At 46.4% G+C, this 23,489-nt stretch overlaps 2 protein-coding genes across 2 annotated transcripts in view; one reads left to right on the top strand and one right to left on the bottom strand.

Annotated features, from left to right (window-relative positions):
- TXNDC5 (thioredoxin domain containing 5) overlaps positions 1-12,303 on the top strand; it is a 28,975-nt gene extending 16,672 nt beyond the window's left edge. Inside the window, exons 5-10 of the mRNA XM_039462734.2 lie at positions 2,099-2,214; positions 4,249-4,335; positions 5,003-5,146; positions 7,810-7,892; positions 9,235-9,364; positions 10,610-12,303. Of these exons, the coding sequence (XP_039318668.2) occupies positions 2,099-2,214; positions 4,249-4,335; positions 5,003-5,146; positions 7,810-7,892; positions 9,235-9,364; positions 10,610-10,732 (683 nt within the window). The 3' untranslated portion in view covers positions 10,733-12,303. The remainder of the gene's footprint in view (positions 1-2,098; positions 2,215-4,248; positions 4,336-5,002; positions 5,147-7,809; positions 7,893-9,234; positions 9,365-10,609) is intronic.
- A 63-nt stretch (positions 12,304-12,366) lies between these two features.
- The window catches only part of BMP6 (bone morphogenetic protein 6), a 164,979-nt gene continuing 153,856 nt past the window's right edge, over positions 12,367-23,489 (bottom strand). Inside the window, exons 5-7 of the mRNA XM_003927362.4 lie at positions 14,668-14,744; positions 13,729-13,839; positions 12,367-13,635 (exon numbers count right to left, since the gene is read on the bottom strand). Coding sequence (XP_003927411.2) covers positions 13,486-13,635; positions 13,729-13,839; positions 14,668-14,744 — 338 coding nt within the window. The 3' untranslated portion in view covers positions 12,367-13,485. The remainder of the gene's footprint in view (positions 13,636-13,728; positions 13,840-14,667; positions 14,745-23,489) is intronic.

Below are 23,489 nucleotides of genomic sequence, written 5' to 3'. Positions count from 1 at the left end.
TTTTGAAAATGGTCTCCTAATATCAGAATGATCCCCATAAAGTTTTCAGTGTGAATACCCTAAGTCTCCCTTTATTCACACATAGATGTGTCTCAGAAAACTTGGCTCAACACTGAATGACTTGAAAGCAGATTTGGCTTCCTGGCCAGCTCCCACTAGCAAATGCTACCATGGAGAGAAATCCCCTTAGAAGGCTGGGTTGGAAACGTGAGAATGGCTTGCCTCTGGCCTTGTGACTTATGCCTGCTGGGAGTCAGAGCCCCTCCCCCACCACATTGACTGTCCACAGTACCTTATCGTGAGGCCTTCAGCCTTTTCCCTTTTTTGTTAAAAGTTGTTATGTCATCCATACCAGTGCTCTGGCCACCCCTCGGCATGCTTTCCTCTATGGGAATGCGTTTTCAGCTGGGGTTGGCTTGGGCTCTATGCAGGATGTGTTCCCCAGATCACCTGTTACAAACCGACTCCGGTGGGCCACTCTGACGGTGGGTCACTGCCACAAAGCAGTGTCGTGTAGGTACCAGGGTGGCTTCCTTCCCTTGCTGGCTTCCCTCCCTTGCTGGCTTCCCTCCCTTGCTGGCTTCCCATTAGTACTCTGATTGGGTTCCTAGGGAGCCTGCCTCCAGCTTATAGCACAGGGTCTACCATGCAACTGCACATGGTTTCAGGCGTGCACATTTTTTAATGGAAGTTGTTAACTTTTAAAGGAAGTTTTTCACCATTTTCTTCAAATGCATCATTGCGGTGCTGATGAGGCAGCAGCCATGAGCCTTAGCGTGGCAGAGTCCTGCCCAGAGGCCAGGCCACATGTCCACTGGTTAGTTCTCTCTCCGGCCACAGCATGACCTCAGTGTGTTGTCAGCCTGATGTCAGAATGGAACAGACTAAACACCTTCTGTGTCCAAAGAATGATGCTGTGAGGGTTTGATTTTTTTTTTCTTGCTCCTAGCCAAGGGGGTGATATTTCCTTTATTAAACTTTGTTTTATGGTAAAATATAATTGAAAACAAAGGTAGGGCTGAGTGAATTTTTATAGAGTGGTCACACTGTAACCACTGTCCAGTTCAAGAAATGAAACAGCCAGCCTCCCATGCCCCATCCAGGGCACAGCCTGCCCTCCCTTCCTCTTGGAGAAGGCACTGTCCTGACATTGTGGACACCACTTGTATTAGTTGTTTTCACACTGCTAATAAAGACATACCCGAGACTGGGCATTTTACAAAGGAAAGAAGTTTAATGGAGAACTCACAGTTCCACGTGGTGGGGGAAGCCTCACTATCATGGCAGAAGGCAAGGAGGAGAAAGTCACATCTCAAGTGGATGTTGGCAGGCGAAAAGAGCTTGTGTAGGTAAACTCCCGTTTTTAAAACCATCAGATCTGGTGAGACTTACTCACCATCATGAGAACAGCATGGGAAAGACCTGTCCCCAAACATCTCTTTCTTGCTGAGGACGTAGGTGGTTTGACCTGTAGAGCTCCCCGTGGTCCAGACTTTGCTCATTGTATCCCTGTGGTGTGTTCTACATGTTTCCCTGATTTCTTCGTTTCCTGTAAATTGGTAGTTGGGTCTGGGGACAGAATCAGTTTCAGTGTGATGTTTTTTGGGGGCACAGGAAGACCTCATAGCTGGTAGGCGCACAGAACGTCCAGTTGTCTCTTCAGGATGTGGGCAACCATGACAGGTAGCGCGTGGATCCATTCATTCGTTAGGGCTGCCAAGTGCTGAGACTCATTCAAGCGTCCCTTCATTTTTCAGGCAAGAGAAACTCACCCTCTTTTATCACCTGGTTATTCAGTGGTACAGTCATATAGGAGAGGCGGGAGCAATGCCTGATTCTTTCCCTTACAGTTTTCCAAGTAATGAGTCGATTGCTGATTGTCCATCAACAATGACAAATTTGGTTTTGAGTATCATTTTGAACCCCTGAATAGAAACACATGTGATGGAGTCCCTTTGTACCAATTAAAGTGCTTATGCCAAACTGAGATTTGCTAAGCAGGACAAAGATCTGATTCTTCAATTAACTCTCTAGTGAAGTCTGACATAAATTACAGTTCCTCTTTCCCCCGCATCTCTGCCTTGGCTCTCCATTCCAGGCGACCACTTTATCAAGTTCTTCGCTCCATGGTGTGGTCACTGCAAAGCTCTGGCTCCAACCTGGGAGCAGCTGGCTCTGGGCCTTGAACATTCTGAAACTGTCAAGATTGGCAAGGTGAGTGAAAGCCCTTATTAAACTGGAAATGGACTGCTTTGGGCTGGATTAATTAGCAGAGTGGCCCATTATTCATTCTGTGTGCAAAGTCGCAAACTTGATTTATTAATTCCATTTAGTGTGCCACTTGATAATTCATTTCACCTTCACAGATGGCAGCCTAGTTTTGAGTTTTGCTGGCTTTTCCACAGCCTAGAGATAAATTATGGCCTCGGCTGCTTTGTTTATTTTGAAGAGATGGCCAAATCTGAATTGGCAGCCCCAGAGCCTGTTCTACAAAGATATGGGGTAGAGCCTTGTAGAATGTTCACTGGCCGAACCTGGAGACCATCCATGTTCAACCTCACCCAGGAGGACTCTCTGAAAGGACCCTGGCTCCGTGCTCACCCACGCACGCAGAAGACCCTCTTTCAGTTTGCACTGTGCCTGGGATTCTTGCCAGCATTTCCCACTTTATACAGAGAAGCCAAGAGTGATGTCTGACAACTTCTGTGTAACTGGATTTTCTGGAAATAGCCAGTGCAGCTCCAGGGACATGAGACACTTTTACTCTTGTCCACTTTCCAGCACCCCCCAGATACCATGCACAGATTTCTTTTCTTAAAAATCTCATTTTTCTACCTTGCCATGGGGCTGATTTGTATATAGAAGTAACTCTGCATGTCCAGGAATGAATGATAGTTAATAGGATGATCTACCTGGGATGGGGAGATGGTCAAAAGCAGAAGCCTGGGGGTTGGGTTGACCTGGCTGGCTGACCTTGGGCAAAACCTGTCCATGCCTCTGTCTCCCCCTTTGCAAAACTGAGCTAAGATCTACTGTGTGGTATCCAGGCAGATGAAAGTACATTGCTTAGTATGATGCTCAGCATGGGGGAGATGCTTAGTAAATTGTAATCACTTTTGATGTCAGTTAAATGGATTTTTCACTGTTGCCTCTTAAACGTGATAATGCATACTAATTATACATGTTATGATTATCAGTTTATTGAACATTTTGGGGAAGTAATTATAAAATAATCTTGTCTACTATCTTATGCTACTCCTTGTATCCTTATTTTAAATGATTATATGAACTTCTATGGGAGATTATTTTTGGTTTATGGCCATAGAGGATCCTAGCAGACCCAGGCATGAGCAGACAAGTCTAGGTGGCCATGCCGAAGCCCTTCATCCGTGGCACATGTGGCTGGGTTACACTGGCCCCTTAAAAATGCATTCTTCTCCCGACCTTGGGCTGAGGCTCCCTGTACTTCAGTTCAGCACATTAGCTGCTCTCTGACGGGTCTTAGGTGTTGAAATAATCTTTTTACACTCGTTTGCTGACATAGGGAAAAACAACTTAGTCCTGCCTATTTTAGTGCTGGTAGAAAAGAAAAAAGAAAGCAGTGACTTAGAGCAAGATGTTTCATGTAAATGTTGGACAAGCAGAATTTTTATAAGATTTAGATGAAATAAAAAGCTTGAAGAGCTGTGATTGTTGGTCAATTTATAGAATTAAGGACAGATTATAATGTTGACATCTTTTCAGTCTTACCTTTTTTATATACCAACTATTCCTTTTTAAAACTCACTTCTTGGTCCCTCTTGATTTTAAAACCCTCTAAGTTTGAGCATAAGTTCTAAGCTGGCATGTGAACTGGTCTGGGTCCTAGTCACCGACAGCCAGACTAGCCCCCCTCCCGCTGCCCGCATCACCACCACCAAACGTCAAGCCACGGCCCCGACTGCAGCTACCAGGTGCTGACTTGACTTGCTCGAGTTAAAATGTTGCCTCCTAAAAATTGGCATGTTTAACTGAGCTATTAATACAATAAATCTTATCTCTAAAGTAAATCTCTTTCCCTTGCTCCCTTTTAGCTAAGGGATATTTTAGCGGGGAATTCTCTTCAAAAACTGCACCTTGCTGGCAGAGTTGCTACAGAATCTGGATTTTGAAAAGAATATTTGTAAAGTACAAAGCATCCAGTAGTCCCGTTAGCAAAAAGGTTCATGAAGAAACTGACTGGGAAGTTGATCTGTGTTTTATTCCCAGGTTGATTGTACACAGCACTATGAACTCTGCTCTGGAAACCAGGTTCGTGGCTATCCCACTCTTCTCTGGTTCCGAGATGGGAAAAAGGTATGTCTGCACTTCTTAGTACTGAGAGTTCTTCATCTTTTAACCCCAGCAGGCTGAGCTACCAAGTGGTTTAACGGGTACAGCGAATTGCCAATCTTGATTGTTAGGGCATTGGTTTGGAGGAATGTGAATAACAGAGTAAATGTCTTTCTCTTAATTGATAAGATTTGGGTTGTGGAGATAAATTCATTTGTTACACTACCTTGAAACATTTCAGTGGCCCAGGTTATCACTAGAATAACCCAGATCTTACAGTCGTAGGGTAACTGCGCTCTGGTCATGAACACAAACCTTCAGCCTTTGAACAGAGCTAAGGCTTATGCTTGGTCTGGTTCTGCCTCTCTCCCTTCTTGCCTGGCCAATGGTCAGCGGCTCAGAGTTCCCCATCAGCACAACAGCTCACTGGCAGGCCTCTGCCCGAGACTTCCGGATGCATAACCCCGCAGAGGGAAGAGGGGCCTGTACTGTTCTCTCCCCAAAGCCAAGGCATTTGGTTATCCTCCCTACATTCCTGTCTAAATACAAACATGCAGATTTCACACGGCGTGTGCACCACAGCTAAGACAGCTGGGAGACCTGACCTAGGCAAGCAGGGGTTGGAGGAAGGCTTCAGTGATTCAGAACACCTAAGTGGACTCACTCAGCAGCATGCCTGTGTCTCGGACAGGTTGATCAGTACAAGGGAAAGCGGGATTTGGAGTCACTGAGGGAATACGTGGAGTCACAGCTGCAGCAGACAGAGACTGGAGCCGCGGAAACCATCACGCCCTCAGAGGCCCCGGTGCTGGCAGCCGAGCCTGAGGCTGACCAGGTGGGTACCTGCTGGGGTCGGGATCCCCATAAATGGCCCATGGCCCCCCACCTGCCCACCCTCAGAGGGCCCTCTCAAATGCTTTGAGACAGTTTGGGGACAGTTATTCTGATGATCAGCTACAGCTGCGTTTTCAACACATTTTTCATCGATTTTTGCATGCTTTCAGGGGTAAGTGTAAACAAAAGCTTCCCTTTTAAAAACATGAAATAGATGTGAGACAAATCCCAAGACAATATTTGGTATCAAAAATCTCTAGAGAATCCTTCCTTTCTGCTTTATTCATTTTAAAGGATGACTCTGCTCGGCAGGTTTCTGCTGTGAAATCTTGGTTGCTGGCCCTGGGGCCGTGATTCTGTTCCTGACCTTGCTCCTGGCATTTCCCTTTGCCCCTGTTGTAAAGACCCCTAGAAGAACCGTAGCCAAGAGGGCATCTGCAGCCATCAGGCCAGTGACTATAGATGTAACCTGCTTAAGGCAGTCCTGACGTACTGAGGAATTTCCTTCCTTCACTCAGGTAGCAGGAGGTTTTAGATTCATTTGTTCTGCTTTATCAAGCCCTTGTTATGTGCTAGGCCAATAAGAAATAAAAATAAGACCAGATTCCTGCCTCTGAAGCATACAGGTCTCTGAGGCAACTGGGGAGAAGACACACAAGCCAACGGCAGGGGGGTGGGGCAGAAGTGTGTGCAGGGCTGGTTGCTGGAGAGAGGTAGGGGCAAATGGGCAGGAAGTGTCCCTAAGGAGCTGATGGATGGATCTGTGTTGGACAGATAGGCTGGGCAGAGCTGCTACTGAGGGGCTGCACCAGCAGAGGCGCGGCCCGAGAATCAGCTGGTGTTTCTGCAGGACAGGAGCTGGGGCTGTGAGACCAGGGTGGGAGATAGGTTGGGATGCAATGTAGGATCCCTGAGAATAGGAGAGGTAGGAGCTGGAGTTGGAAGGATGTGGGTGGCCAGCCAAGGATCGTGAACTGTATCCCATATTCACAGGGAGCCCACGGAGGTTTTGTGCAGATTGGGGTTGTAGGAAGGATGACTGGCATGCACGTGAGCTGGAGGTGGGAAGCTGCTGAATGAGGCCATTAAAGATGATGAGCCCCACACTACAGCTGTGACTGCAGGATGGTGAGGAGGAGAAAGACAGCAGGAGTCCAGCCTGCTGCATGCAGTTTCCGCAGTGGGGAAGAGAGTGGGGAGGGAGGGAGAGTCCTAGGCGAATCTGATTCCTGTATATCTGGTGGAGGACGGTACTCGGCACAGGGGTGGGGCCGGAGTGGGAGGACCGTGATGAGCTTGGTTTTCAAGGTGTTGATCTTCAAGGCTGTTGGCTGTGTAGGTGGCAGTGCCCAGTGGCAGTTCAGTCCCTGAGCCTGGGGCTACGGCAGGAGGTCTGCACTGGATGAGAGTGCTCGTGTCATCCTCTTCAGGTAGAAGCCACTCCTTGAAGGCCAGGAGTTTGATTTGGAAAAACCAGTGGAGCCACAAACCCCCTCCTTTCTGGGTGGGTCTGCATGGGGCCTCCTTACCCCCACCGTCCCGTCCCTGGTTGGTCTCTTATAGGTCAGGGATGGCCTGGGTGTTTAAAAGTTGACGTTTTGGTTGAAGAAGTAAACAGCTGATTTTGTAGTTGTTAGGACCGCATAGGTAGGAGGAGTGTATGTGTCATGGTGGTTACAAAGGTCATCCCAAATTGAGTGTAATTATATACCATGGATGTTTTCGTCACAGCACCATTTCTATTTATAATACAGTTTTCCACCATTAGGTGGGTCTTTTCAGCGAGTGCGGCGTCATGTTTCTGGACATAAAGATGGTAGTGTTCCACAGTGGCCCCGCTTGGCCCCCGTCACTGACATATGTTACTCGATGCCAGACTCAAATGGAGCAGCCCTGGTACACTTAGCCACATGATAAATCATCCCATTCCTGCTCTCAGGAGAGAATCGCAGATCCATTTTTGGAGAAACATATAGACGTCATTCTGTAAAGAACTGTCAAGAGAGAATGGCTTTAAAGCAGACTGCCATGTAGCACCTTTCCCTTAAATTCTTCAGCCAGAGCTTCCATCAGCCTTTTTCGAATTGACCTAAAACAGGCTGCTTTCCATTTTTATGTTCAGTGTAAAACACATATCATTGCCTGTGCTATGGTAACTCGGTTCCTTCTGTTGCATAGAGAGGAGAACAGAGTGGCCCGTGAGAAAAGCTGGTGAGGATCAGACTTCACTGGTGTTCTGGAAACTCCAAGCCTGGAGGTGCAGACTCAAGCCTTGGACACCCAGGGCTGCCTGGTCTACACCACAGAGCCCTGGAAAGTTGTCAGAACAGGGGCCTGGGGATTTTCAACCTGCCTCATCCCCAAAAGACAGCGTGCTACCCCCTCCACCTGTCATCCTGCCCCAAACGGTATCAAACACCTCCTCACAGCATCTCCCAGGCTGGAGACCCAGGGTCTTGTATTGATCTCTCTGCCCTTCAGAGGCAGCCAGCCTTTGGGTGTAGCTTGTCAAATCTAGATTATGTAGCTATTTTTGTGCAACTTAGGATCATGCATAACTGCATTTTTAAAATAATTACTGATTTGTGGCTTTGCAATCCCAAAGCATGGCCCTGCTCAGCTTTAAGAGATGTACTTGAACTGTGGCTTTTCCCTCCCCTGAAGGGCACTGTGTTGGCACTCGCTGAGAAGAACTTCGATGACACCATTGCAGAAGGAATAACCTTCATCAAGTTTTATGCTCCATGGTAAGTGGCTATTTAATTAGAAACTACTTTGTCCTAGTGTACTAAGTCACATCATGTTTTTCAGCTCACCTGCCATCCCTCCAGACTCAGTGTTGGGCACATGTTGCATTTACTTCAGTGGACTCAACAATTACATATGGAGAATGAGGCTAATTTAAAGTTCTATCACCTTTGGAGAAAACATAAAAATGGAGGCAAATTATGATGGCCACATTCAGTTTTGTGGTATCTGCACTTTTCCAAATTGCCTTTTTTTTTTTTTTTTTTTTTTTTTTGCACTGAACAGTGAGTGTCAAGATGTAGCTTTGCTCCTCGGTTCTTTTAAGTAATGTTATAGAGAAATCCAGTAGATTCTGTTCTAGGCATTGTGTACGCTAGGCAGTTTCCTGAACCTGCATGCCACATGGTCTCAGAAACCAGAGCAGAAATGGGTTGCAGGTAGGGAGAGATCCATACAGTAAACCTGGATGTCTTTTAATTCCTTTGAAACCCCGGTTTCCTCAGCCAAAAAATAGGAGTAACTTTTTATCTTCACAAATAAAACAATCCATTTGGAAAAGCAGAGTGTTTAGGACAACATTAGGTTCTTTATCTAAACATGATAAAGGTGTCAGTTTTCTTGTTTGTTACGCTCCACACGTTTCTGAGAAACTTAACAGGGGTAAAAAAGTTAAGTATAGGACTCGCAGGAAGCATAGCAGTGCCTTTCAAATCATTTTCAACATTTAAAAACCTAAAGCTCCATAGATCAAGTATCAAGAAAGAGGATCCCGTTTTGCTGAAGGGGAGCCATCCATATGGCAGGAGGGTGTCAGAAGAGACTCAGGAACAAAGTCAGGTGGAAGGGAGGGTTTGAACCAAACTTAGGCATGACCTTGACACTCATGCCAAATTACTGAAGTACCAAGGAGGCCTTAAAATGGTTTTGAAATTTTGAGACCATAAACAATCCAATCTAAAATGTCTTTGGCATTCAAGTGACTTTTTAGAAAATGCATGGCATCTGCCCTGTTCCCCTGCTCCTGCTCCATTTGCAAACCAGGTAGCGCAGTTCACCGTGGCATGGAAATGGTCTCAGGATCTCAACTTGTTTTCAGGCTGGCTAGCTTCTGTCGTGTTATCCCAAAGTCTACCTTGGATCAACTTTTTGTTCGTCATTTGGGATGGGAGGAGGAGGAGGAAGAGTTCGTGTGTACCTAGTGGGAGAATTTGATATTTTCTAAATTTCTAGGCAATCGTTGACTGTCCCATACAGAAGAAACAGAGCTTGTCTTGGCAGCAAGGTGTAGGTGAATGATCTCGACCCAGAATCTCAACAAAGCTGCCATTTTTCTCTTCCTAGGTGTGGCCATTGTAAGAATCTGGCTCCCACTTGGGAGGAACTCTCTAAAAAGGAATTCCCTGGTCTGGCAGGGGTCAAGATAGCTGAAGTAGACTGCACCACTGAACGGAATATTTGCAGCAAGTATTCGGTGGGTACTTGGATGGACTCTGATGGGGGCTGTGAGTGTGGAGAGTAGAGCCTGAGGGAACTGTGACTCAGCCAGGATCACTCACTGTGCCCTCATCCTGTCAACAGAGTGGTTTCTGTGTCCCTTTGAGTTGTGTTGTTTTGAGAAGCAAAACAGATCCCCTCTCAAAGGAAAGGCATTCTTCTGTCTGCTTTTTAGTTAGTATCCGTGTTTCAGTGCAGGTTTTTAGGCCTTGCTGACTGTAAGGCTGTGAAGTAACAGATCCCATGCCATAAATACCCAGGTTGCTCATTTTTCACACAGAAGCCAACATTCTAAAACGTAGTGGCTGAATCTAAGAATCATTTCAACATAACCTTCTTTCTGATAGGGCAGTGCCAAAGTCGGTCCTGTGCTTGGGTTAACTACTGCCTTCATTCCAAGCTATTAGCACAATCTGATGGCCTGGAAGATTTGTACTTTTTATTTCTCCTTTTGCGTTATTAAAACACTTTCGGAGCCTTTCAGATGGAGAATAAACATAACCCAGATGTAGTTTCCCTGTCATTAATAGATACCAATTGTTTTTTGTGCCCTAAAATTCTTAAAGAAACTAGTTGGAACTGAAACATGTATCCCCAAGGATCTTGCTCTCATGGTTTGGTCTGCAGACCAGCAGGGCATCACCAGGGAGCTTGTTGGAAATGCAGACTCCCAGGCCTGCTGAAGCCAAGTCCGTCTTCACCAGATCCCCAGGTGCTCATGTGCACAGTAGAGACTGAATGGGTCTGCTTTAGAGTAAAATCGTTCCTTTGATGCTTTAGGGTAAAATCATCCTCCCTCCAGAGTGGGAGGGCGGTAATGAGCTTGGTTTTCAAGGTGTTGATCTTCAGGGCTGTTGGCTGTGTAGGTGACAGTGCCCAGTGGCAGTTCAGTCGCTGAGCCTGGGGCTACGGCAGGAGGTCTGCACTGGACGAGAGTGCTCGTGTCATCCTCTTCAGGTAGAAGCCACTCCTTGAAGGCCAGGAGTTTGATTTGGAAAAACCAGTGGATGCTAATCTTTAATGATGTCATTTTGAATTAAGAAGTGAACAGACAGCCCCTTGGCTTTGCTTTCTAAACGGTCTGCTCCCCTGTTTTAATGGAATATACATGAAGTGTGTATTCCAGCCACAATGGTAGGAGTGTATCTGGTTTTATTTAGAAAGCGCTTTTTATGTGATCTGGGCTGCTGGTTTGCAAACTTTTTTCTTTCGTGTTTTTAAGGTTCGAGGATACCCTACATTGTTGCTTTTCCGAGGAGGGAAGAAAGTCAGCGAGCACAGTGGAGGCAGAGATCTTGACTCATTACACCGCTTTGTCCTTGGCCAAGCGAAAGACGAACTCTAGAAACGCAGAAGTCACCTCTCCTGCCAGGCTCTTGCACGCTGCGTCTAGGAGTTCAATCCCACAGGGGCCACTGGGTTCCTGGTGGTGGCTGTTCAGAAAGCAGAACATACTGAGCGTGCGGCATCTTCTTTGTGTGTGTGTTTCTCAAGCCAACACACTCTACAGATTCTTAGTTTCTCTAAGTAAATGTGTAACTCACGGTCACTGTGTAAACTAAATATTTTCAGTGGCGATATAGCCCCTTTGACCCTCTCTTGATGAAATTTAAGTGGTTTCCTTTGAGACTGAAATAGAGTTGAGGGAAATCAAATTGCTGGACTGTTTTTGGCTCCCGAGTGATTTTGGTGAAAGAAAGCACATCCAAAGCATAATTTGTTAACTGCCCATGAGTTCTGGAAAGGTGGCCTTGTGGCAGTATTGACGTTCCTCTGATCTTAAGGTCACAGTTGGTTGGTCCGTAGCATGGAGCAGATTTAAATGCAAAAACCCACACCTCTGGAAGATACCTTCATGGCCACTGCTGGAGCTTCTGTTCTGTGAATACCCTCTCAGTGTGAGAGGTTAGCCGTAATGAAAGCAGCGGTACTTCTGACTGTGCCTGAGTAAGAGAATGCTGATGCCGTAACTTCGTTACTTGTCAAATCAGCTACTGTTCAGGGGATGCTTCTGTTTCTCACGGGGTGAAATATTTCTTTAGTTCATCACGTGAATGTGAAGACAGAGTCCACGTGAACTTTAAGACTGGATGTCTCCCATAGAAAGGGTAGGCATGGAAAATTCCACGAGGCTCGTTCTGAGTATTTCATTAACTCATAGAAAGATTCTGGTTGTATTTGTCTCCTGGGGCGACAAGACCAGATAGGCGTTCCCAGGCCTGGGTATCCAGGGAGGCTCTGCAGCTCCGCTGAAGGGCCCTAACTAGAGAGTTTCTGATTCTGTTCCGCAGTAGTCTTAGAGGCTTGCTCTACTTGGTCTGCTTCAAGGAGGTCGACCTTCTAATGTATGAAGAATGGGATGCATTTGATCTCAAGACCAAAGACAGATGTCAGCAGGATTGCTCTGGCCCTGATGTGCACAGCTGTGGCAGCTGTTGATGCCAGCGTCCTCTAACTCCTGCTATCCTTGTGAGTAAACTTTTACTATCTATCTCCTTCGGGAATAAGTGCTTGGAGGACTAAGCTCTAAGATAGGCGTTTGTCCTTTTACTATCGAGCTACTTCCTGTAGGAACCACTTTGTGTCCAGCACCCTCCACCAACCTCCCATGCGCGGGGGGATGTGGACCCTTGGCCCAAAGTAACTGGTGGTAGGAATCTTAGAAACAAGACCACTTACACTGTCTGAGGCAGAAGATAACAGCAGCATCTCAACCAGCCTCTGCCTTAAAGGAAATCTTTATTAATCACGTGTGGTTCACAGATAATTCTTTAAAAAAAGCCCCAACCTCCCAGAGAAGCACAGCTGTCAGGAGTGGCTTCAGCTTTGCATCAGGAGTCGTCTTTTCCAGGAAAATCAAAGTGGTACAATTTGTTTGTTTACACTATGATACTTTCTAAATAAACTCTTTTTTTTTTTTAAAAAAAAAGTCTGGTCTTCAATGTTACAGCAAAACAGATATAAAATAGACAATAAATTATAGTTTATATTTACAAAAAAAAGCTGTAAGTGCAAACAGTTGTAGATTATAAATGTATTATTTAATCAGTTTACTATGAAATGGCCTTCCCAGTACATGATTGTGAAAAAGACATTTAGAAAATATTCTAAAATTTAATCTGAGCCTCACTTTCTACAAGGGAAATCACGATTTCAGTTCATAAACAGCACACTCATCCCCCTAACGCCATTCTTCTAGGCTGGGCACCCTTCCTCATTGTATTTTCTTCGTTCATTCTGCCCCTGTGGTGTGGTGTGCTGGATAGTAAAAAGGCAGAAAACCGCTTCCACTCTTAGAGTCGGCAGTCCAGAAGTTAACGTGCAAGTCAAAGAACCACTTCAGTAACTCCAGTTAAGAGGCACAGCATTGCCCTCACGTGTTACATGGTTACACACCCCTCGCAGCCTTACCTCAGGGTGTAATCAGTCTGCTTGTACTAGCAAAGAGTACAGCAAATGGAGGGTGGAGGTGTAGAAATCGTATGGTTTTGGTTGAAATAAGTATATTTTCACACCAGCAAAACTCCAGCCCGAACATAACAACAGCAATGACGGAGATGAATGTGCCCCATGGAGCCCTGGCTATGGCCTGGGCTGTGGGTCCTGTGTGAAATTAGACTTCCTGGGTATGAAATTGAACAGAGGTGTTCCCTCCATTTTCCCAATTTCTGTCGTCTGTAAAAATCTACCTTTGATAGACAGTACTGAACCAGCTGATACTTTAGCCAAGAATACATTTAACTCCTTTGAGATTATTTTCCTTCCCTATTTACTAACACCCCAAATTGCTTGATCTACAGCTAAAACTAATTTTGGTGGGGTTTTTGGGGGAGGAGAGCGTCAAGGTTATGTTTCTGTAGTTACCAGACCTTATACTACAGACATCCAAACTCGGCTACAGACCAACAACTACTCACGTCATTACCAAGTGAGCAAATTATGAATGAGGTCCTTTAAAATCTTCTTAGGTAATAAGGCACTGGCATGAGATGGTTTCAAAGTCTCATCGTCCCACCTCCAATTGTGCTTCTGTTTTTTAAGGCAGATGTAATCCAGGAATCCAAGGCAGAATGTGTGTCCCCAGCATCTGGTGTCAAGTTAGTGGCATCCACAAGCTCTTACAACCATATTCCTGTATTTTTTCAGAATGACATTGGAGTTGTCATCAAAGTAAAGAACCGAGATGGCATTTAGTTTAGTTGGCGCACAGCACGGTTTGGGGACATACTCGGGGTTCATCAGGTGAACCTGTTCCAAAACAGAAGGGGAGAAATGTACCTTAGAAATGACAGCTGGTCTCAGCTTACTCCCACCTACAAAGCAAAGTCTCCGAGAGCTCACCAAGGTCTGCACGATGGCGTGGTTGGTTGCGTTCATGTGTGCATTCAGTGGGAAGGAGCATTCTCCATCACAGTAATTGGCAGCGTAGCCCTTGGGTGCAATGATCCAGTCCTTAATTTAATGCAAAGGAAGCAACAAAAGATTAACATGTGCTTCTCACGCTATTTGCGCTTTTCAGGAATGCTGTGAAAAGGTATTTTTCACATTGGGCAGGCAAGGAGACAGATGCAGGAAGCCTTAGGAATTTGTCCAAAAATTCCAGTGGCAATGCTAGGAGGTGAACCTGGTTGATCTGACCCCAGAGCCCTTGCTTCTTGCACAGGCCCACAGGGCCTCAGCTGCTACCTGCCTGCTAGACCTGGAAGCGCACAGGTTGCAATATGTGCTTGGACCCAAGGCAGCCTCTCCAGGAGCCCACGGTGCCCTGTGGAAGCAGTGCCACCTGCATATGGAAGCTGTCTTCTATCACTCACCACCTAGGATTAAAGTTGCTGCTTTCCTTACAAACTAGTGAAGGTTCTCAGGTATGGGGCAAATGTGCGCTCTTCATTGTTTGGGTGAGCCAGTCTGTAGCCACTGGAAAAGTTAACCATTAGGTAATTTCTTTTCCAACCGTGTCTCAATTCACATTTGTTTAAACGCCCAAATAAATATATGTCCTATGGGCTTTGAAAGGATGAGATAAGAGCACGGGGAAGTGTGGCTACTGATCACAGAGCTCAGGCACCTTAGGAACATGTCGGGGTGCTTGGTGCCCCACAGACGAAGCTTCCTCTGCCTCCCTCCAGGAGCCTGAGTGTGTGGGAGGGGTCCTTAGGACTTCCACAGAAGGAAGCAGCTCAGCCTTCAAGCTCTAGGTGTTTGGTGACGGCTGCCACCATTCTAATGAGAATAAACTGCTCAGAAAGGACCTTAGTCCCCCATGTCCAGAGAACTCACCTGCCATCCCAGGTCTTGGAAGCTCACGTATAGCTCATGCTTCCTGCAGGCTGTTTTTAATTCACTGCTGTTGTAATCTGTTGGAGGAGATCAAAAGACACACCCATCAACTCATTCATTCCTTCATTTAAAAACATACACACAGAGTTTGCCACATGCCAGTGCTGTACCAGGCTCAGGATAGCCTCCCAGACACAAGTGTGGTCACCCAACAGCTACGTCAGGTTCCTGACTGTTGGCTTGAATGATTAGTGGACTCTTGTTTTGTCCACCCTAGGGTCAGTACTGGGCACAAGGTGACGTGAATGAACACCTTTTTTTTTTTTTTTTTTCTTTTTTTTTGAGACAAAGTCTCACTCTGTCGCCCAGGCTGGAGTTCAGTGGTGCAATCTTGGCTCACTGCAACCTCCGCCTCCCGGGTTCAACTGATTCTCATGCCTCAGCCTCCCAAATAGCTGAGATTACAGGCACATGCCACCACGCCCGGCTAAATTTTTTGTACTTTTAGTAGAGACAGGGTTTTACCATGTTAGCCAGGATGGTTTTGATCTCCTGACCTCGTGATTCACCGGCCTCAGCCTCCCAAAGTGCTGGGATTACAGGTGTGAGCCACCGTGCCTGGCCTTGAATAGATACCTTTAAGCAACAGAGGCGTTGTGAGCCCTGCTGCATGCAAGGCCTATGGAGGAATGAGCCAACTTGCCCAGGACACCCTGGAGGTGCCTGACTGAGAAGGCATCACATTCACATGATCAGATGACAGTACCAGGCAGGATTTGCTGTGGTCCAAACAGGGACCATCTTGAAGCTGCACAGGGGCTTTAAAGACAGTCGCCGGGCCAGGAAAGTATCCTGAAGGAAGAGTTATGGTGGAGTGGGGCCTAACCAGGAGGCCCAGGAACAGGGGAGAGGGAGACACTGCGCAGGGGCAATGCTCTCTCTAGCTGTACTCGCACCTCACTGCCGGGGTTGAGCCCTTGTGTCATTAAAGCAGTAATACTGAGTGTTCCCCGTGAGACTGCCGAAGTGCATATACCTGCCCGCATGGCACACAAGCCACTAGCCTGGCTTAACCCAATCACCAGCAAGAACACTGGTAGTCCCTTTTCGCTGAGACCCACTGGAGCAGCTCTTACGTGACATGTCTTCCGCCTGGCACCACAGCAAACAGAAGGTAAATCAGACATGGCTTCCCTCCTCCAAGAACATAGTGAATGAAGGGGTGGTGTAAAACAGACACACAACCCCAATACAAACCAGAACATGGATACTACAGGCAAGGGCCACAGGCAAATACCACTGGGAGTTCAGAGAAGGGACAGTTCGGAGTGGGACCAAGAGGAAAAGACAGGAGTTCTGCTGGAATGGATTTAAGGATGTGTCAAGCAGGGTCAGATGAGATAAAGCTGGAGAAACGAATGGCCTAGGCTGCCACCTGCAATGCTTCGGACTTCCCACCAGAGGCACAAAGTGAACCTCTGCTGGCTTTTGAGCTGGAGAGTGACATATTTCGAGCTGTGATTCTCAAGAATTAATCAATCTGGAGCTGTGTTTGAGAGTTCTAGAGAGGGTGGAGGGGTTACAGGCAAGGAGAAGTCTTCACGTTCATCATCTACTATGGGATGTCAGTGGGTATAAGAGTCTAGGTCATATCCAGGCTATCCCTTCCCTTTTCAACTACATAAGCCAAAAAGTCACCTAATTATCAAAAGCCTGTTTCAACTGGATTTGCAAACTTCTAATTCCCAGTCTTCCTGGCTCTGAAGCAGGAGGGAGCATGTAGATTTCATGATTTTTTTTTTTTTCTTTTTTGGTGGAGTCTTGCTCTATCTCCCAGGCTGGAGTGCAATGGAGTCATCTTGGCTCACTGCCATCTCCGCCTCCCAGGTTCAAGTGATTCTCCTGCTTCAGCCTCCCAAGTAGCCGGGACTACAGGTGTGAGCCACCATGCCCAGCTAAGTTCTTGTACTTTTAATAGAGATGGAGTTTCAACTTGTTGGCCAGGTTGGTCTCAAACTTTTGACCTTAAGTGATCTGCCCACCTTGACCTTTCAAAGTGCTGGGATTATAGGCATGAGCCACTGTGCCGCACGACATTTCATGATTTTTTAAGGAAAAGAGACAAAGAGTAACTCAGGCCAGTCGCTCATACTGGGAGAAGAGACGGGCCAACTTTTTTAGGTGGTTTATAATTCTGAATGTATTCATCCTCTCCACCTGCCTATGTTACCCAACAGAACCTCCCTCGCTGTAACTTCAAGGACCCCAGAGAAGCCCTGACAGGAAATTTTCACAATGCAGGACACCAAGGACTCTCTAAGTAAAAACAATCAACCAACAAGCACTATGAGACAGAAACTTCCTACTGAAAAGAACCCCTGAACAAAAATGAATCAGCCACATAGAGTCTCTCAAGAGGATAGCTAGAATGCAAGGGAGGACCCCAGAGGACCCCAGAGATGAATAAAAGTTGCCAAAACAACTCTAAAGGAAGAATACCAAAACAAAACAAACAAAAACTAGGGGGAATATCTAAAATAAGGGACAGGGAAAACGGAAGGACTAGAAATTTTAAAGCAAGATTACGGGGGAGGGGGGGAAACATGAAAAAAGAACAGGTAGATACCAAAAGAATCAAATAAAACTCTAAAAACCATAATCATTGAAAGTACAGATTAAACAGGTTAAACATTCGTTGTCTAATTAACAGATTAAACATTAGTTAACAGATTAGATATTAGATAAGCATCAAATTGACCTGAGGACAGAATTAAAGAATTCAACAAGATGTTTGAAGAAATCTCTTCAAATATAGCACAGGGTCAAGTGGCCAAAATGTATGACTCTTTCTGCAAAGAGACATGAAAGTGAGAATGAAAAGGCCAACATATTTTTAAGAGGGATTTCTGAAGACAGAATAGGGGAGAAGTAGTATTTGAAGACATAATGCCTGGGAATTTTCTAGAACTAGAGAAAGGCAAACATCTTTAAATTGAAAAGTCCTGACAAATTCCAAGTAGATAAATGATCATCTAACCACATCTAGTAAAACTACAGTATATCAAACACATAAATTCTTAAAAGCAACCCAGCTAAAAAGAAAATTACCTTCAAAGAAACACAAAATTGACAGCAAACTGAAAAATACACATTGAAAAACTAAATAATATGGAAACGATGCCATCAGCCTAAAATGCCATACCCAACTGTGGTAGATAGTTGCTGCTTTTGCTACCCAGCTTTCAGGAACACTTCCCATTTGGGGGAATGCCTAGATAGGTGGGAATCAGAGCCCCATTTCCCATGACAGATAACCCCTCTTTGTCCCCTAGCATCTGAAGTATGGACTTAACGACTTCATCAAAGCCAATCAAATGTCTCCATCCTGTAGTAGATAACTCGAGGGAGGGACTCAAAGGTAAAATCAAGCATGAGTCATATGGCAGCCAGTGTCTAGGGTGATAGCCCATTGGTGGGATCCAAAGCACACTGTCCCCATGACCAGATCTGAGACTTGACTTCTTGAATTGAAGTCTCCAGCCTTTTTGCTGATTGAATAAGTTCCTAGCTACCTTTTTCTGTTTCATTAGGGTCTGCTTCTACCACATGCAATCTAGAGCCCAGTGATAGTTAATTCTGTGTCAACTGGACTGGACTATGGAATGCTCAAGTAGCTGATAAACCTTCCCCCCCTCCCCGCCCCCGCAACAGGGTTTTGCTCTGTCACCCAAGCTGGAGCACAGTAGCACAATCATGGCTCACTGCAGACCTCCTGGGCTCAAGCTCTCCTCCCACTCAGTCACCCAAGCAGCTAGGACTACAGGAACAGGCCACCATGACTAGCTAATTTTTAACATAGAGATGGGGACTTGCTATGTTGCCAAGGCTGGTCTCGAACTCCTGGACTCAAGCAAGCCTCCTGCCTTGACCTCTGAAAGTGCTGAGATTACAGGTATAAGCTACTGTGCCTGGCAGTTGTTAAGCTGTTATTTTGGGGTGTGTCTGTGAAGGTGTTTCTGGAAGAAATAAGCATTTGAGTCAGTAGACAGAGTACAGCAGGCCCGCTCTCACCAACGTGGTTAGGTATCATCTCTTCTGTTGGGGCCCACAAAGAACAAAAGTAGGAAGGGCAAATTCTCTTTTATTGAGCTGGGGTATTGTCAGCCGGCCCCAGATCACAGGGCTTTGGACTTTAGGACTTCCACCAGCAGCCCTTCCCATTCCTCAGGGCTTTGATCTCCAACTGGGACTTAAACCAGTGGCTCACATGGTTCTCAAGCCTTTGGACCCACACTGAATTACACCACCAGCTTTCTTGGTCCCCCAGCTTGCAGAGAGCAGCTCACGGGACTTCTTGACCTCGATAATTGCCTGAGTCCATTCCACAATAAATCTCCTCCTATATATCTCTATATATCCTATTGGTTCTGTTTCTCTAAAAACATGACTAGTAAAAGCCCTGACTAGCTAAATTATTATTCAATAGTTAAGGAATAGAGAGTACAGGGTGGCAGCGTGCTCTCTCATATAGCGTTGACAAGCTTGCCTGAATTTGTTTATGTGGGTTTTTTCAAAATTTTTTGAGACAGGGTCTCACTCTACTGCCCAGGCTGGAGTGCAGTGGTGTGATCATGGCTCAGGCAGCCTCAATCTCACGGTTTAGGTGATGCTCCCACTTCAGCCTTCCGAGTAGCTGGATGTACACCACATGCCTGGCTAATTTTTTTTTTTTTCGAGATGAAGTCTCACTCTTGCCCCCCAGGCTGAAGTGCAATGGTGCGATCTGGGCTCACCGCAACTTCCACCTCCTGGGTTCAAGCAATTCTCCTGCCTCAGCCTCCCGAGTACCTGGGATTACAGGCGCTCACCATCACGCCCAGCTAATTTTTATGTTTTTAGTAGAGACTGGGTTTCACCATGTTAGCCAGGCTGGTCTCAAACTCCTGACCTCAGGTGATCCACCCGCCTCGGCCTCCCAAAGTGCTGGGATTCAGGCATGAGCCACCACGCCCGGCACCCTCAGCTGATTTTTTAAATACTTTGTATAGATGGTGTTTCTCTATGTTGCCTAGGCTGGTCTTGAACTCCTGAGCTCAAGTGATCTTCCTGCTTTAGCCTCCCAAAGTGCTGGGATTACAGGTGTGAGCCGTCTTACCTGGCCTTGTCTTTCTGTTAAGGTATTTTCTAAGCAAAGGAAGAATCTCGGGAGTGAGGCGTGAGGCCATCTGGGGTGAGAGTATTCCCTTGAGTGGGAATAACAATGTGAAAACCCCGAAGCAGCACCCTGCTTCACATAGTCCAGGAACAGCCAGGTGGAGGCTGCGATGTGTTTATTAGAAACCCACATCCTCTACCAGCCTCCAGGGAACACAGCAGTTAGGTGTGGCCATGTGCCTGGATTCTGCCCATGAATGTCGGGGAGAAGGGATGTGTGGTGCTGCCAAGCCTGGCCCTCCTAACTACCCAACCCCCCTGCCCCACCAGCCTTCCACCCTCCACTCACTCTTCCCTCTCCTGCCAGCTGGGTGTAGCAGGGGAGTTTCCTGAAGACTCCAAGGCCCCAGCACCCTATACTCTTAAAGGTGTCCTGGGTTTGATGATAAACTGCATTGCATGATCTCCCTACTTACAGTAAGTAAGTAGTCTAGCACTTTCCCATCCAAACTCATTCTCCTTGTGAAGTAAGCTGCCTCCAAAATACCCTCTCTGTCTAGGGACCATAATGTCCATGAAGATCAACTTGGTATCATTTGATTGTGTAAAAATCAAAGATTTCTACAAACCAATTTCTTTCGTGGGTCAAGCAGACATGGGCAGTGTGAACATAATAAATATATCTAATCTTTGTCTCCAATTCTTGGCACCAAGCTTTGACAACCCTCAGACTTACCCTGAGTGTCTTTGTTAGCTCCTGAGGCCCTAGATAGTACACGGTGGGTCCCTCACACTCTCTAGGGCCTCATTAGCTTCAGGGGGAGGGCTAGTTACCAAAAAAGCCAAGCACAGGATTAGGGGGTTGGAACTTTGGCTTAGCCTGGCCTCTGGGGGGCTGGAGATGGAGTTCAGTCATGTGGCCAATGATTCAGTTGTGCAGAGCAATGAAACTCCACATAAAAACTCTAGACAGTGAGGCTCAGTGGAGCTTCCAGATTGAACATACTGATGTTTCAAGAGGACGGTGCACCCAAAAGGGTGTGGAAGCTCAGACTACCCATGCCCATCCCCTTGACCTTGCCTAGGAGTCTCTTCATTTGGCTGGTCCTGAGTCATACCCCTTATAATAAAACTACGATTTTAAGTATAGCACTATCCTGAGTTCTGTGAGTTGTTCCCGCAAATTATCAAACATGAAGGGTGGTCATGTGAACTCCCAAATGTGTAGGCAAGACAGACAGAAGCATGGCTGCCCTGTGGATGTCACTTGTGCCTGGTGACATCACAAGTGAAATGACAGCAGTCTCATTGGGGACCTTGCCCTTTAATCTGGGTCTGTGCTAACTCCAGGTGGCTATCGTCAGACTTGAACTGAGGCCAGAGGTGGTGGCTCATCCCTGTAATCCCAGCACTATTGGAGCCTAAGGTGGGAAGACCACTTGAATCCAGGAGTTGGAGACCAGCCTGGGCCACACAGACCCTGTCTCTACAAAATATAAAGTTACCTGGGCATGGTGGTGTGTGCCTGTGGTCCCAGCTATTTGGGAGGCTAAGGTGGGAGGATTGCTTGAGCCCTAAAGGTTAAAGCTGCAGTGAGCCCTGACTGTGCCACTGTACTCCAGCTGTCAGGGGAAAGCCAGACCATGTCTCAAAAAAAAAAAAAAAAAAAAAAAAAAAAGAATCCAATTGTAGGACACTTAATTGCTGTTGAAGAGTTGCTGGCAGAACACGGGCAGGGACCACCTCTTCACGTCTGGTTTTCCAGTTTCCTTTTCTGCTGGATGGAACCAAGAAGGCATATTCAAAGGGCTTTGTTTCTAACTTCACCAGCAGTTCTGGGTTTCTGTGAACCTGCTGTTGATTTGACTCTCTCAATGCTCAACAAAGAGAACCTTCTCTGTAAGAACAGCTATTTCTTTTAAAGCCAGACACTGGGATTTTTGTTGTTAAGTAAGGATCAGGGCCAGAGAGGGGAAAGGGAGGAATTCAACTCTTCTGTTTTTCTTCCTACAGATACTCTCAGGCCATGCTTAAATTTCCTTATAATTCCACGTGAAGAGCTGGCAAAGAACATATAAATATTTGTGATGGTTGACGCCCCTCAGAATAGTTGTGTCTGCCACTCGGGGTTGGTCCCCTGGGCTCTGCATGGAATTACACTGACACACTTTTTTTTTTTTTTTAACAGATTAACAGATTACAGAAAAAACTTTCCCCTCACTCCCACTGCCCTTGGTATTTGTTTCAATGAATGAGCTAAAGAGGGCCAGTGGAAATGTATGCAGTGACAATTTAATAGGAACATGGTCACTCCGGTGGGACAAAGGGAGGTAACACAGCTTTGCCTGAATGAGGTCACCAATCAAGGGCAGGGCAGAGAAAGGAATTAAGAGAGCTGGAGAGAGGCAGCAAACCAAAAACCAGAGAAGCAGAAGACGGAGGAGCCTTCCCCACCACCCCCGCCGCCAGGACAGGAGCCCTCAGTGTGTGGCCTGTGGGTGGCCTGCGCCGAATCCTGGGCATCATCAGGGAGCTTCTCTAAAGTATGGAGTTCTCAGCCCAATCCCAGACCCATGAGTCACAGCCACTGAGATCAGGCCCCCAGCTGTCCACGTGTACCTGTGACACTAGAACTGGAACTGCTGCTCTCTAGACAAGAGGCCTACACGGAGGTAGTGCTATTGCCCCTTTGAGACACAAAGTCTGCCTTGGGACACCAAGGCTCCCCAGCAACCCCAGACACCGCTGCGGTCAAGGGCCAGTATTGGTTCTGAGGGACATTTTCAAGGGATCTGGCTTTTTCAAAGTTGAACGCACAGTGAAATCTGGTCTCCCTCAAGGGCAGGGGTACCAGCTGCCCAGAAGGGATTCTGCACCCACCAGAAAAGGCTCCAGCTACTCATCCAGGGCAACCTGGACAAGCACGGCCCAGGCATTGGTGGATTTGGTCAAGAAACCGTTGAGTGATCCGGTGACAGAGGTGACAAAATCCAACAATCATAAAGGCCCCCCAGGACGAATTTCTTCCATAAGCAGAAGCTAACTCCCAGGCCTACTCTTACGTAAGGAGAAACATTTCCCTCGGCAGGGATTTTTGAGCTTTGAATATATCAGATGTTAATTGCCTTTAGCAGCATGGCTTTCTGTCCCTTTTTATAAACTGCTTCCATAGGGAACCCTTCAGGTATGATTAGTATTAAAAAAAACCCAAATCCTTCCTCTCATCTCCAAAAGAGCATTACAGATATTTGAACATGGGTTTTAAATGGAAATTTTTTTTTCTTTCTAGCACAGGAGTTGACTTTTAATTTGCCCTAAAGCCACTGAAGCAAAAACCAGGATAAACCATTCTGCTTTCCTTTATAACCCCTCAGCGCACACACATACAAAAAGCATTTGAAGGAAAAAGATATGGTTTTGGACATGAGAGTGAAATGGGCTTCATCTCACAGTGTGCGACAGGCAAGTGGGGCCCATGATACAGGAAGCTTCTAAAACTCCCGTGGGGGATGGAGATGAACTCTAAAGATCCAAGACAGACTGGCCTGTTTCCCCCAAGGAAGACCCGTCAGCAAGGATTTCTATGATCTGCAGTGGAAAAGAAGATGGCAGAGACAGGCACCGTCCCCCTCAGAAGAACAGATTTGGGCAGAGAGGTCCCAGCTGTG

The sequence above is a fragment of the Saimiri boliviensis genome, chromosome 4, assembly GCF_048565385.1.
Source record: "Saimiri boliviensis isolate mSaiBol1 chromosome 4, mSaiBol1.pri, whole genome shotgun sequence".
NCBI classification, from domain to species: Eukaryota; Metazoa; Chordata; class Mammalia; order Primates; family Cebidae; genus Saimiri; species Saimiri boliviensis.
The sequence above is the reverse complement of the archived record's forward strand: the minus strand, read 5'-3'. Positions and strand labels throughout refer to the sequence as shown.